Here is a 14,795-nt window from a genome sequence, read left to right as displayed (position 1 = left end):
GCCTCTGAAGCTCGTCATTTGTGATATGAACTCAGCCGATATGTTGAAAATTTCTTTCTCGTATATCCAAAGAATAGAAGCTCCTGGTGATTTACAAGCATAGGGTGCAATGTTGGTAAACTAGCCGCTGTACACGTATTCATGGGAAATGATTGTTGTTGCCTTTTAAGCGTAAAACTGTGATATACAAAGTCATTGATGTCATTTTATTCATTCGATAGTACATGAAACCTTTTTAGCATAACTGGTGCCAAGAGGAGTGGTGACATTCCGCAAAATGGCGGACGAATTTCTAGATCTATGATATTACATACCTCCAGATATGGCAGAGGCATGCAACGGGAGGTCAACCAAGTCTCCAAACTTGTGGAATTAAACGGTAAACGACGTACTAGATAATATATACTAAAAACGCTCTCGATAAGGAAAAGCATCACTACTTCCTAAGTATCAATGAAGGCAGTGTAGCTCCTCTTCGTATAGACGATATGTTAGGGCTTACAGTATTCACGTGATCAGCGACGGGCCGCCCGAGGAATGTTCAGATCATCGAAGATCTCTGATTAATGCATTCCTCAGGAATCTAGGTCTCGATCCTTTCTAACTCCCAAATGGGTGTTTGCCGCAAGCGGCCAGTGAGACTTAACCAGTAGATCCTGGTTCTGTACTGCTTGGATTTTCCTGTTTTCCTCGCTTATGCCGATCTTCTCGATCAGAAGCGCCTGGAACAATCCGGTCTCGAGCCTCGAGCGATGTCCGCGTCTAAGCCGGCCAACCACTGCGACTCTACTTGCTGACTAGTATTGATGGTATTTCTCTGGCTCTCCAGAGCTTGGCACTCTCAAAATAGAAACATCCGATATCGCCTGATCGGTAGCTGGCAGTGATTATCTTCGCCGTAACGGTGGCATTCCTTTCTTATCCACTTCTTATCCACTTCATCTTTGGATCTGCCATGATCCTCTCTGTGAGCCCCTCCTTTAATGATGTCCGGTTTCCTGTATTGTAGCGCATCCATCTGCCCGACCGACCCGATTAGGAAATTTCTCGATTCTAGAAGCTATCCACGGCCATGATGGATCTCTACTGGACCTTACCGCTTGCAACGTTGCGATTCGCGACGTCATCCATTCGTTCCCATGATGGGGACCCATTTTCTGTACTTTTCAATCCATAAAGACTTACCAATGCAAATAATGTGTATTTTTTTCTCTTGCACAAGTTTCAATGCTGTGGGAATTGACTTTCAACACTCATTCCACCCAGCAACCTCGGCGTTAGTATATGTTACAATAGTTGTTCTACAGCCAAAATATTACAACATCTATTGTTCGGGTAGAACCAAGTACAGCAGCTGGAATTGTTGCAGGCAAATGCCTACGGTTCCAGCTCGCGTTTGAGGATTTTTGTATTGACTTACCAGTCAAACACCACCACTCGTTCCTTGTCTGGTTTCTGTTTTCCTAAGAGCGATTATGGGCACGACAAGCCAAGTTTACCTTTTTGGTGACCAGACAGGCGAGTTTGACTCCGGGCTCCGTCGTCTCATTCAGGCAAAAAACAACAGCCTTGTCACCTCTTTTTTTGAGAGATGCTTCTACGCATTGCGGCATGAAATAGCTCAGCTTCCGCCTTCCGATCGCAGGAATTTCCCTCGTTTTACTAGCATCGTGGATCTACTGGCACGATACCGTGTCACTGGGCCTAACCCTGCTCTCGAGAGTGCGTTGACCACAATTTATCAGCTAGGTTCCTTCATCAGGCAAGTCAAATTTAATCGATGATACAAACAAGCCTCTACTAGATCTAACTATATACTAGTCATTACGGAGATGGCGGTCATATCTATCCAGCTGGTTCTGAAAGCTACGTTATTGGATTATGTACCGGTCTGCTTGCATCCGCTGCTATTTCCTCGTCAAGGACCATTGGAGAATTGATTCCAGTAGCCGTTGAGGCCGTTGTGATTGCCCTGCGTCTTGGATTATGCACTTTGAAAGTCCGCAACTTTGTTGGACGAAACGAAGGCTCATCTCACAGCTGGTCAGTAGTGGTTTCTGGCATGGATGAAGCAAATGCTCTTGCATCCATCCAACAATTTTCCTTGAGCAAGGTACGTCTTAACACCAAAAGGCTCAATTACGTATTCTAATAGCCCTAGGGTCTTCCACCGTCAACACGCCCTTATGTTAGCGCCGTTAGCTCCAATGGTCTTACTATCAGCGCACCACCACTTGTCTTACAGGAGCTAATCGAAACACAGCTCCCTAAAGATGTCAAGCCATTCAGAGTATCAGTTCATGCACCATATCATGCACCTCATCTGTATGGACAGGAGGACGTGAATTGGGTACTAAAATCTCGCGACCATGGTTCCTTCACTGGCTATTTATCTCGTATCCCACTTCTGTCGAGTACAACTGGCCGCCAACTGGTTTCCGACAACTTTGAAAATATCCTCAGAATTGCTGTAGAAGAAATTCTTCTAGAGCAACTATGTTGGGACAAAGTCCTCGAGGGTTGTGCCGCGGCTCTTAAATCCTCCAGCGCAGCCAAATGCATCATTATTCCAGTCGCCACTGCTGCATCTTCCGGTTTACTGTCTACGTTGAAACGTGTTGGAATGTCAGATGTATCACTAGATAATTCCCTCATGGAACTCTCACAAGGAAAAAGCCAAGCCAACTCAACTGGAAGAACTGAACAATCCAAAATTGCTATTATTGGTCTCTCTGGAAGATTTCCTGAAGCGCCAAGTCCAGAGCATTTTTGGGACGTTCTTGAGCGGGGCCTTGATGTGCACAGAGAAGTCCCTGCAGACCGATGGAACTGGAAGACTCACGTTGATCTTACCGGCAAAAAGCGGAACACAAGTCAAGTGCCTTATGGATGTTGGATTAATGAGCCCGGTCTTTTTGATCCTAGATTCTTCAACATGTCTCCAAGGGAGGCACTTCAGGCTGATCCAGGTCAGCGACTCGCCCTCGTCACTGCGTTTGAAGCTTTGGAAATGGCTGGATTTGTCCCAGATACCACTGCTTCAACCCAGAAAAACCGTGTTGGTATCTTCTACGGAATGACGAGTGACGACTACCGTGAAATCAACAGTGGTCAAGACATCGACACTTATTTCATTCCAGGCGGCAATCGTGCATTTACTCCCGGCCGCATCAATTATCATTTCAAATTCAGTGGTCCTAGTGTCAGTGTCGATACCGCTTGCTCCTCTAGTTTGGCGGCGATCCATGTGGCCTGCAATTCATTGTGGCGCAATGACTGCGATACAGCAATCGCTGGAGGTACCAATGTGTTGACGAACCCGGATAACCATGCCGGTTTGGATAGAGGCCATTTCCTTTCTCGCACTGGTAACTGCAACACATTCGACGATGGTGCGGATGGATATTGTCGAGCAGATGGAGTTGGAACTGTTGTGCTAAAACGCCTTGAAGATGCTCTTGCCGACAAAGACCCTATTCAGGCAGTTATTGCAGGGGCGTACACAAACCATTCTGCGGAGGCTGTTTCAATGACTCGCCCTCATGTTGGTGCTCAGGCTTTTATCTTCGACAAGCTCCTCAATGAAGCTGATATACACCCACACGATGTCAGCTACGTAGAGATGCATGGTACTGGTACCCAAGCCGGGGATGCAGTCGAAATGAAATCGGTGCTCGACATTTTCGCACCCGATTATAAGCGCAAGCCTGAACAATCACTCCATTTAGGCTCAGCAAAGGCAAATATCGGCCACGGCGAATCAGCATCGGGTGTTTCCGCCTTGATCAAGGTGCTACTTATGATGCGCAAGAATACGATTCCTCCGCACTGTGGTATCAAGACGAAGATCAACCATAATTTCCCAACTGACTTCAAGGAGCGTAACGTTCACATCGCTATGAATTCTACCCCTTGGATCAGACAGGAGCACCAGCCTCGGAGGTGCTTCATTAATAATTTCTCTGCTGCTGGTGGAAACACGGCTCTGCTCATAGAGGACGGCCCACTGAATCACATTGATGTTAACACACAAGATCCACGCTCAATGCATATGGTCTCTGTCTCCGCTAGATGCCAAACATCACTGAAAAATAACATTAGAAACTTGACGGAATATATCAAGAAGAACATACCCGACGATGGAAATCAAGGTTTGGCCAAGCTATCTTACACGGCAACTGCTAGACGTATTCACCACCCTTTCCGAGTTATGGTATCCGGAGCAAGTATTTCGGAGATACAGGAAGGCCTTGCAGCCGCTGCATCTAGAGAGAGCATCACCGCCGCACCAGCTGCTACCCCAAATATCGGTTTTGTTTTCACTGGGCAAGGAGCTCAATATGCCGGTATGGGTAAAGAGTTTTTCGACAAGTTCTCGCAATTCCGCTCTGATATCTTGCGTTTCAACGGAATTGCTCAACGACAAGGATTTCCTTCTTTCCTGCCATTGATCGATGGTAGTGTCGCAGTTGAAGAGCTTAGCTCAGTTGTCACGCAGCTGGGAACAACATGTTTGCAGATGGCGTTAGCAAATCTCTGGATGTCATGGGAAGTTCGGCCTGCTTTTGTCATGGGTCATAGTCTTGGAGAATATGCCGCTCTTCACGTTTCAGGAATTCTGACGGCATTTGACACAATTTACCTCTGTGGTCATCGTGCTCAGCTCCTGGAAGACAGATGCAATATTGGAACCCATGCAATGCTTGCAGTACGCTCTGCTGTAAGCGAAATAACCCCTTTCCTCAACCCTGGAATACACGAGGTTGCCTGCATCAATGCTCCTGGGGAGACTGTCATTAGCGGCAGGTGCAAGAACATCGACACTCTATCCGAGCAATTGGTTGCCGCTGGAATCAAAGCGACAAAGCTGAAGGTGCCTTTTGCGTTCCATTCGGCGCAAGTTGAACCAATCCTGGAGGAGCTTCAGGATGCTGCCAAGGGGGTTAGATTTCATAAGCCTTATATTCCTTTGGTGTCTCCACTACTTGGAGACGTCATTAACGCAGAAAATCACTACCAACTTGGAGGCAAATACCTGAGCCGTCACTGCCGAGAGACCGTAAACTTTCTCGCAGGCCTGGAGGCTAGTCGACACGCGAAGCTCATGAACGATAAGACAGTTTGGATTGAAATTGGATCCCATACAGTCTGCTCTGGTATGATTAAGGCGACTCTTGGTCCTCAAGCCAACACCGTCGCCTCCCTTCGCCGTAACGAAGACGTGTGGAAAGTCCTCACCCAGAGCCTAACTTCGGTATACCTAGCCGGCATTGAGATACAATGGAAAGAGTATCACCAAGACTTCACAGCAAGCCATGAGGTTCTTCATCTACCCGCTTATAGTTGGGATAATAAGAATTATTGGCTTGACTACAAGAATGATTTCTGCTTGACAAAAGGTGGAGACTCAACGGAGCAGGCCAACTCTAAGCCCGCTTCCCAGTATCTCTCGATTTCGGCCCAGAAAGTTATTGAGGCATACAGTGACGAAAACAAAGGAAGCGTTCTTGTTGAAACCGATATAGCCGACCCACTTTTGGTTCCTGTTATTGAAGGCCACAAAGTAAACGGGGCTGCTCTTTGCCCGTCGTCCCTCTACGCCGATATAGCTCAAACACTGGCCGAGTATCTTATTGAAAACTTTAAACCTGATATGAAAGGTATGGGGTTGGACGTTGCTGACATGGTTGTTCCAAAGCCCCTGATTTACAAGAACGCTGGACCGCAACTCCTGCGTATAGCTACTACGGCAGATTGGGTTTCTGGAAAGATGTCAGTTCAATACTACTCTGTCAATTCCGACGGCAAAAAGATGCTTGACCATGCATCCTGTACTGTCAAGCTGTTTGATTGTGACTCAGCCCGCGAGGAGTGGAGACGTAACTCCTACCTTATCCGTCGAAGCGTCGATCGGCTATTCCAGAGTGCTGCTGAAGGCGAGAGCCACAAACTCGGTCGCGGGATGGCTTACAAACTCTTCGGCGCACTGGTTGACTATGGTAGCAGATACAAGTCGATGAAGGAAGTCATTTTGGATAGTGAGCAATACGAGGCTACTGCTTGTGTCAAGTTTAGCGCAGAACCCGCCAATTTCCATCGGAACCCCTTTTGGATTGACAGCCTTGGTCATCTAACTGGGTTTACTATGAATGCGAACGATGCAACCGACTCGGCCAACTATGTTTATGTCAACCATGGCTGGGATTCTATGCGTTGCATCAAAAAATTTTCGGCAGACTCTACATACCGCAATTACGTGAAGATGCAGCCTTGGCAAGGTACTATCTATTCAGGCGATGTCTATGTCTTTGAAGAGGACGAGATCATTGCTGTGTATGGAGGCGTAAAGGTGAGTTACTAAGAACTGTTATAATGTAAATATAGCTAATATTTCAATAGTTCCAAGGAGTACCTCGGAAGATCCTCAATACCGTTCTTCCTCCAGCAGGTGCTGTATCAGCAGTATCAAAGGGACCATCTCAGAGAAAAATCCCTGCTCAAGTTACAGTTCCCAAGCCAAAAGCGATAGCGAAGGCAATCACGCCAAAGGCGGCTAAAATGTCCAGTCCTAGTGTCGTTGTCCAAGCATTCAAGATATTAGCTGAAGAAGTTGGATTGTCTGTGGCCGAACTATCGGACGACGTTGTCTTCGCTGACTACGGTGTTGACTCGCTGCTTTCCTTGACCATCACAGGTAAATTCAGAGAAGAGCTGAACATTGATCTGGACTCTACAATATTCATGGATCAGCCTACTGTCAAAGACTTCAAACAATTTTTGATGCAGACTGCAAGCCCAATGGATAGCAGTGAGTCATCTTCTGATTCTTCAGTCTTTGACGACTCGGGATCAACCTCGGAACCACCTACACCAGGAACTTCAGGCACTTCAGATGATATCAATACTCCGGTCAAATCTACTCCAAGCGAACAAGACAACAAGATTATGGCCATCATTCGTCAGATCTTAATCGAAGAAATTGGAGTCTCTGCTGAAGAGTTGACTGGAGACGCTAATCTCGGTGAGATGGGTATGGATTCACTTCTTTCCTTGACCGTGTTGGGAAGACTGCGAGAATCAGTAAATTTGGACTTACCTAATGAGTTCTTCATTGAGAACCCAACCCTGGACGACGTCGAGGAAACACTTGACCTCAAACCAAAAACTCCGGTAACCGCTCCGGAACCAATCTCGGTACCACCGTCTCTTCCTGCAGCGGAAGCTTTGAAGGCTGATGACTTGACATCCAAGTTTACTCATCCACCTGCGTCGTCTATTCTCCTCCAGGGTAATCCAAAGACCGCAAAATATACATTATTCCTCTTCCCAGATGGGTCTGGATCATCTACCTCATATGCAACGATTCCCAAGATTTCGCCGGATGTCTGTGTCTATGGACTAAACTGCCCATACATGAAGACCCCGAGAAACTTAATTGTGCTCTCCAGGATCTCACTGCTCCATATGTTGCAGAAATCCGACGTCGCCAGCCCAAAGGCCCATACAATGTGGGAGGTTGGTCTGCTGGAGGTATCTGCGCGTATGATGCAGCACGACAGCTGGTGTTGGAAGATGGCGAGACTGTTGAGAGACTGTTCCTTCTAGACTCACCATTTCCCATTGGTCTTGAGAAACTACCTCCTCGTCTCTATCAATTCTTTGACAACATGAAGATTTTTGGTGACGGGAAAGCCCCGCCACCTAAATGGCTCTTGCCGCATTTCCTTGCCTTTATCGATGCATTGGACATGTATAAAGCCATCCCTTTCCCAAGTAAGGATCCAAACTTCGAGAGTCGTCTTCCCAAGACATATCTATTCTGGGCTAAGGATGGTGTTTGTGGAAAACCTGGAGATCCACGGCCTGAGCCTGCACCAGATGGAAGCCGTGACCCTAGAGAGATGCTGTGGTTGCTCAACGACCGTACTGATCTCGGGCCCAATGGTTGGGATACTCTTGTCGGAGAGAACAAAGTTACTTTGATCGAAGCCATGTCAGGCGTGAATCATTTCACAATGATGAACGGTAATAAGGCAAAGGGTTTGTCTGGATTTATCGAGAAGGCGTTTACTTAAGCTGTGGTTTGACGTTTGTTGTTTTTCATTCTGATTTGATTATAAGTTACTGTTACGTTTATACTTTTCTTCATGTGACAAAAGTGTCTTCGTTTACTTTTTCTCTCTTTGGGTTTCATGGGGTCATTTTTCTCTCTTCTTTTCTTTCTCGACTTCATTTTGATAAGTGTATACATGGAATATTTTGGACCTATCTATATTAATGTGCTGATAGGTAGATATAGATTTTTAATACGAACTGAAATTGTTATATATCTAAAATGTCTTTCCAATGTGGTCAAAATATTTTCTAGCCTCATGAATAAGAAAAGTAAGAGAGAAACAGGAAGCTAACATGTAATAATAGATTTTTGAAATTTGGTCCACGAAATCCTTCGTTTCATACCTGAGGCGCTATTAACAACATTAAATGGCAGTGATATTTAAGCCACGTTCATTCATAATAAGACCTAAATAGCAATGCTCATTCGCACTTCTTCGTGTCAATCGCAACAATTTTACCATTTGTAGTGATCACCGACGGTGAGCCGTCAGTGGAGACGTAAAGAATATTGCGATCACCGTTTCCACGACCAAATTGTGCAGCCATAGGACGGGTCATGGCAGATGAGCTGGTTGAGAATTTTTATAGCAAACAAAATTTATTTTCCGGTAGGATGACATGAGAGTACAAATTCGGCAGCCAGTTGTGCTCAGCATAGAGCGACACTATACCTGCGATTTAGTGTCAAGTGTTGTTGATACTTCTAGGTAGATGTATAACGTTTAGCACTGCGTTTTGAAATAAAATTAATGAATTTGTAAATCTAAATATTAGACTGGCTGAAGACATTCGTGTACGTCGTCTATGAATATGAAAACATAAAAAGAAGTCATGAAATATGTAAAAATCTAGCATTGGCTCCAGGAATCAGCTTCCATTTCTCCCCAGACGTCTGCGCCATCCATCAACACCATCCCCATACCTGACCATAAATGCGTTTCCATATGACAGTGCAAGAAAAATGGCCCTGGGTTCTCTACAAAGTATCTTATTGCAATCCAAGCTATCCCTCTGGGCGATGTGACAAATGTATCTCTGTACAATGGTCTATCGAGAAAAAAACTTTCGGGGCTTGCTTTTATTCCCTCCTCAATAGATGTCCAGTTGAATACACCTTGCCCGGACCCGATGAGAAACATTTTGTTTGAATGTTTGTGGATTGGATGAGGCGGCTGGAGCGGTGTGACTGTTGGATCATCAATGTGGATTTGAAAGACAATGTCGACCCAGGTATTGTTCCGGGTTGTGATTTTCAGTGCATTTGCAAGTTCAGGAGAAGAAGGGTTGAAGTACACAGGCTCCATACTGTCAAGATCGGCAGGAAGGAATTTAGTGCCGTCCAAGGACCATTCCCAGGATGAGTTAATGCGAGACAAATTCAACAGGTAGAAATCATCGGCATATTTTGCAGGGTAAACCGGGGGGAATGGGGGTAGAGTTGATACGTTAAGGGGGATAACGTCTGATGAAGTTGGTTGACCACCGTAGTTAATGTACGGGTTTGATTGTCGCGCGGTTTCCTCTCCGCCAACATACTGAAGTGTAGCATATGCGGCAATGATTTGATTACCGCCGTCATTAGCAATGGTGATATTGTATTGAGCGGGTTCTTTGTCCAGTTTGATGAGGACAGCGTAACGTTCGCCGTTGTACATTTCAAGAGTATGCGCGTACTGTGGCTCGATATACCTGCCATCAACTTCGTATACCCACATCGGATGCTCGTCGATAGAGACAACAAGAGCCTTCTCACTTGCACCACCGACGAAGTTCAGGCTTGCCCATCCGTAGGCAGGATCTACTTCAAAGACTGCTTTGAGGCCGTTACTTGGAACACAGCCATCGTTTAGTCCGGGTGGCAGTTGCTCAGGATTGTGCTTCCAAAGACCTTGAGAACCGGTAACAAAAGGTAAACATCTATTGACGCTTAACACAAATATATCGTATGAACTGAATGATTCCTTACCCCTTGTCTGTAACAGAAGTGATATTCAGGGCCATTTTTACTGAGTCTATAATCAAGGAATTCAATTCTTCTTGGCTAGGGCAGTATAATGAACCTTTTCCTTGAATCAAAATGCTGTCAGAGCAGCTGTTGCACGATGTTATTGGAAGAACGGGAATGAATAGCGAAATGAGGTGGGTGAAGCTCACAAAATGTCATAACCAGTCTTTTTCATCGCCTCCATATAGTCAAAGGAGGTATATTGGCTCCAATCAGATACCATAATTAGCTCCGCATGCTGCTCAGCTGCTTTCATAGCCTCTATTTCGTTTGTGTCATTGGTGATCGTGGAGAATGGATTTTCTCTGCTTCGAGATGGTCTAATAAAAGCGTACACATATGATTAGTGATTGCTGGTCGATATAAAATTTTAATGGAAAAAAAAAACATACCGGATGCGAACGGGTCCGTAGAGACCGTCCTGCAGTGTAGCCATATCATGAGAATGGTACCAGTATGTGCCATATTGATTGGCGTGCCATTGGTAGGTATATGAAAAATTAGGCTGGATGGCCCATTGATTGAGACCAGGTACACCATCTGCCCAAGCTGTATTTTTTTGCCTGCCACCTTTAGTGTCAGATCGATATTTTCCGCGTGACTTGGTTGAATAAAGCTTACTCGATTCCATGAAAATGTACTGTTGTGTTAAAGGGCAAGCGGTTGTTCACAGTTACTGTAACATCATCCCCCTCGTCAACAATTATTGGAGGACCTGGAAACTGTCCGTTTACAAATATCATCTCTCTTTCTTGGCCATTTGGTGCCCCGACTTCCCATGTAAGATCGAGTTCGAAGTTAACGCAGGCACTCTGAGTCAAGCTTATCAAGGCTGCGAAAGAGAACAGTTGTGTCGAGATGACCATAATGAGGATACTATCTAGTCACAGACCAGGAAAAACAGAGTAACAGGCCAAAAGGGAACAAGATAAGTGTTTTCGAAACGAATGGGAAACATTAATATGCCTCTAAGGAGACTAGTGTGCAAAAATAATAGTCGGATCTCAATTGAGAACGCTATGGAGATACTAGAGAAATGTGTTTTTAACTCATTATTTGGGACTTGTACCTTTTTGTCTTGAATCAAGTATAGGTAAACAACTCCGTCGGAGACCGGTATGTCATTTGCTTTCTCCCCTGCGTCGACGCGCATTCTTTCGGAAGATCCCACGAAATTAGTCTTAGTTGATTGGGAAATATACAATTTTAAGCAGAAACCAAAAAAAATCGATAGATTTAGATTCACGATTAAGAAGCACGTTTTCGCAAGCTTCGTAGTTGATTTTGTGAACTCAAGGCGTCAACGCAGGAACTTTAAAAAAGCCGTAACCAGACCCAATGAAAAATGATATGCACATTTATATGTTCTGTGACATTTAGATAGCTTTTTTAATTCCAACAGACCGAATCAAACTAAACCTAAATTTAACTAATGACGCAGCATTTCTCATTACCCATAATTCAACCAACAAACCCGGAGCTAGGCTTCTACAAGTCAATGCCCACAATCTTCGCGGGCTCAGAAAATTCGCCATTGACAGGGGCAGTCTGCCCCCCGTTTGTAGTGACGTATAGCGTAGAGTCGTGTCCCTTCTTCATGTACAGGACGGCGGTCGGTCCCGCAATTGAGGTCGAGTTGAGATCCCCTTGAATCGTTGTCTTAGGGTGGTCCTCATCATCAAGGTCAATTGCAACCACTGAATTCTCTATAAACGTGGCCATGTAAGCCAGACTTCCGTTTGTTGACAATGCAAATCCATCTGGGACAAATTTCTGGTCATCGGAGATAATCTCAATTGGTCCAGTTGCTGTCGCTTCCTCCAGGTCGACAGGAACTCGTCCAAAAATTTTGTTTTGAGTAGCCGTAAAGTAGAGGTATTCATTTTGAGCATGGATATTGTTGACCCCAGCCAGAGACTCGTTTTTTATGGCGATGGAATAATTACCCGACACCGTGTCCAGTTTGTAGATTGCCCCTTGTCCCGCATCGGCAATCAGAACAAGAGTCGAATTTTTTCTTTTCTGAAAAGTCTCTACGCCGTGTAGGAATTGGCCTTCTGGGATCGCTGCAATTAAGCTTGCTGAGCCGTCGTTATTCGAATCAAGATTCACCTTCCATGCCGAAAACGAGCCTGCTTCTGGTGTAAGAGTCGCAGTATCCAAGTTACCGGCAATAACCACATAGACATCATCATCAATCGCAGAAAGTCCTATCAGGTTGTTCGCATCTGGGATTGTTGCAACTAGCTCAGCTGTGCCCTCATCGACCTTGATAGCCCATACTTCCGGTACATCGGTGCGAGTGATCACCAAGTCATTATTTGGCCGGGTAGCAATATTCGCAATCCAAGATCCATTTTCAGGAAATTGGTAAACAGTGTAAACCTCGGGGTCGTAGGGTCGGTAGCCAGGTTTGTTAGTGGCCAGTGTCAACAGTGGCAGTGTCGCAGCACCGAGAATGCAAAGGAAGTTGATCATCTTGGGCGGTTGTCCTGAACAATAATTGTTAATTCTAGGGTTGGTGACCCTTTCAACGGTGGTAGAAACGCACGCTCGGATTATACAAGCTTGGCCTCTAGTGCCTAAAGTTGAAATAGAAGAGGAAATACAATGAGATTTGAGAATAAGTGGTTGCTATAGTAATAATTATACACACAATCAGGGCCTTGCCAGAAAATTTGCATTCCTACATCCATGAGGGCCTTAACAGAATCAATACTTATTTTACTCTAAAATTGTGCTTTGGCCGTTCGAGCCAATATCCAAGAATGATGTTTCCATTCCACATTCCTATGGCTGCTCACGCCCGGCCACTTGGCAGATCAACAAAATAATCAAGGGTCATAAAAATTGGCACATTAAGCCGTGTTAAACTTTAAATCTATTCGTTTACGCGCCGTGGCTTAAGCCTGAATCTATACATTCTTCACCTAAATGTACCGCTGCTAAATCATACTATAGGCACTCAGTATCAATCATAGGTCAGATTTCGATATTGTCGGATTCAATGTTGCTGGTGGCTATTTAATTTGTGCCCCGACGGGTACATGAGCCCTTTATTCTATTCTTTCTATAAATAACTTGGTAATAGAAAAATTTAATTTGAAAAATTTTGTAATGTTTATATCAATGATACGTCGCGTGGTGATTCTCTTCGCGATTCTCTTGCGTTCAATATGTACGGCATGGGCCATCGCAAGCTTGGATAGTCGCTTCGAATACCGTACAGAAATGAAACTTCCAAGTGGTCGTATTTGCCTAATGATGGCAAGCTTTGAATACCTCTTCAAATTGGTATTCATTCCATCTCACAGTCGGTTTCAGACCTGCAAACTTCCACACACCATTCACTTTGCGGTAGTAGTGTTCGTTCGTCGCATGGCCATGACCTTTGACTCTGACCGTCTTGAGACTTGGGTCAGTATATACCTGATGGGCTGCACGCAGCTGATGATGACCTATGACCTCTGTCTCGGAAATTTTCTCCCACCACGTTGCACCAAGAAGGTGTTGAGTTTTAACTGTCGGATCACCTAAGAATCCTGGATCAGTCACCATAGCCATGTATTCCTCGGCGTCCATTGACTCCCAGCGACTGAGGCCTATCTGGGTGTAGTCAACCTGAAGAATATTAGCTATCACATCAACGTGGATCTTCCGAATCTTCTTCATTTACAGTTAATGTCGGTGCAATAATGCCTCTCAAGCGTTCCCAGTCCTAGTACAGTTAGCGAGATACAAACAATTAGCAAGGATAGCTTTCACCTTGAAGTCATAACTGTCCGCCCAGTCAAAGACGACCTTTGATAGTTCAAGATAGTCTATACATGTTAGCCATAAGATACGGATCAGCCTGAAAATAATACCTTGAAGGCTGATGTCCAAATTAGGCTTCTTTGCGCTCACAAACTTAGGGTTCTCGACCTCGGTTTTCATGGATGGGGCCATGACGACTGGCTTGTTCTGGTTCTTAATTATGGATAAATATCTTGCGTAAAACATTAATACTCAATCTACCTCAAAATTAATATGAGAGAATGTTCTTTTTCAGTGCGATGGGGCTGAAATACGATGCGTAAGAAATTCTCTTTTCGTAAACCCAAATTGCCACACGGTTGCAGCTAGCTTTTACAGTGAAAACAAGGTGTTCTTGAAGGTAGTTTAGAAGATTCAGAAGTGGATTCAGAAGTATTTTTCGAGCTTTTTCCTTCGTCTAATTTTGTCTCATATCCCCCTACATTCCGCATACAGTTGCACTATATTCTACGGTTACTTGCTGGTTGAAACAGATATTGCAATATTAAGCTACCAATGATGACGATAACTCAATTTTTCTTGGATCCACTAAAATAACCTGTTTCTCTTCTTCCTGGGCGTAGCTTCTCATCAATTTGGCCTCAGAAAACTAAACAAGAAAAATTTCCGAAAACAGAAGATATGTCTGGTTGCGACTGCAACCCTGATAGTGGTCTTGAAACCAAACACGAGCTGCATTGGACCCAGTCATTTCCAATGACACTTTAGGTCACCAAAAATAGCATTACTTTACTCGGATAACCGTGTTCAGGGGTGTGCTTGTTTATTTGCCTCACGAATAATTATGTCCGGCAACCCAAAAGACTACATATGCACTAATATACTGCACGCCACATGAGAATTGGAAAATTATTCT

General features: G+C 44.7%; 4 protein-coding genes across 4 annotated transcripts; 1 reads left to right on the top strand and 3 right to left on the bottom strand.

The window, feature by feature from the left end:
- Window positions 1-1,475: 1,475 nt before the first annotated feature.
- On the top strand, window positions 1,476-8,314 carry BGW36DRAFT_414918 (conidial pigment polyketide synthase PksP/Alb1; the record flags this gene model as incomplete). Its single annotated transcript, XM_046219303.1, has 6 exons — window positions 1,476-1,762; window positions 1,822-2,113; window positions 2,162-6,349; window positions 6,400-6,808; window positions 6,833-7,387; window positions 7,420-8,314. 6 exons carry the CDS (start codon window positions 1,476-1,478, stop codon window positions 8,073-8,075), a joined length of 6,387 nt encoding a protein of 2,128 aa, XP_046075483.1. The 3' UTR covers window positions 8,076-8,314.
- Window positions 8,315-8,966: 652 nt separating this feature from the next.
- On the bottom strand, window positions 8,967-10,989 carry BGW36DRAFT_289331 (conidial pigment biosynthesis oxidase Arb2; the record flags this gene model as incomplete). The annotated part of the gene is made up of 5 exons (XM_046210653.1): window positions 8,967-10,035; window positions 10,085-10,210; window positions 10,273-10,443; window positions 10,516-10,686; window positions 10,745-10,989. 5 exons carry the CDS (start codon window positions 10,987-10,989, stop codon window positions 8,967-8,969), a joined length of 1,782 nt encoding a protein of 593 aa, XP_046075482.1.
- A 622-nt stretch (window positions 10,990-11,611) lies between these two features.
- On the bottom strand, window positions 11,612-12,601 carry BGW36DRAFT_424392 (uncharacterized protein; the record flags this gene model as incomplete). Its single annotated transcript, XM_046219954.1, has 1 exon — window positions 11,612-12,601. One exon carries the CDS (start codon window positions 12,599-12,601, stop codon window positions 11,612-11,614), a length of 990 nt encoding a protein of 329 aa, XP_046075481.1.
- A 780-nt stretch (window positions 12,602-13,381) lies between these two features.
- BGW36DRAFT_394841 (conidial pigment biosynthesis scytalone dehydratase Arp1) lies at window positions 13,382-14,071 on the bottom strand (the record flags this gene model as incomplete). Its single annotated transcript, XM_046217963.1, has 4 exons — window positions 13,382-13,744; window positions 13,800-13,841; window positions 13,889-13,944; window positions 13,990-14,071. The coding sequence occupies 4 exons, from the start codon at window positions 14,069-14,071 to the stop codon at window positions 13,382-13,384; spliced, it is 543 nt and encodes a 180-aa protein (XP_046075480.1).
- Between the last annotated feature and the right edge of the window lie 724 nt (window positions 14,072-14,795).

This window comes from Talaromyces proteolyticus (genome assembly GCF_021365285.1).
Source record: "Talaromyces proteolyticus strain PMI_201 chromosome Unknown BGW36scaffold_3, whole genome shotgun sequence".
Classification (NCBI taxonomy): domain Eukaryota; kingdom Fungi; phylum Ascomycota; class Eurotiomycetes; order Eurotiales; family Trichocomaceae; genus Talaromyces; species Talaromyces proteolyticus.
Note: the sequence above shows the minus strand (reverse complement) of the source record. Positions and strands in the feature narration are given on the sequence as shown.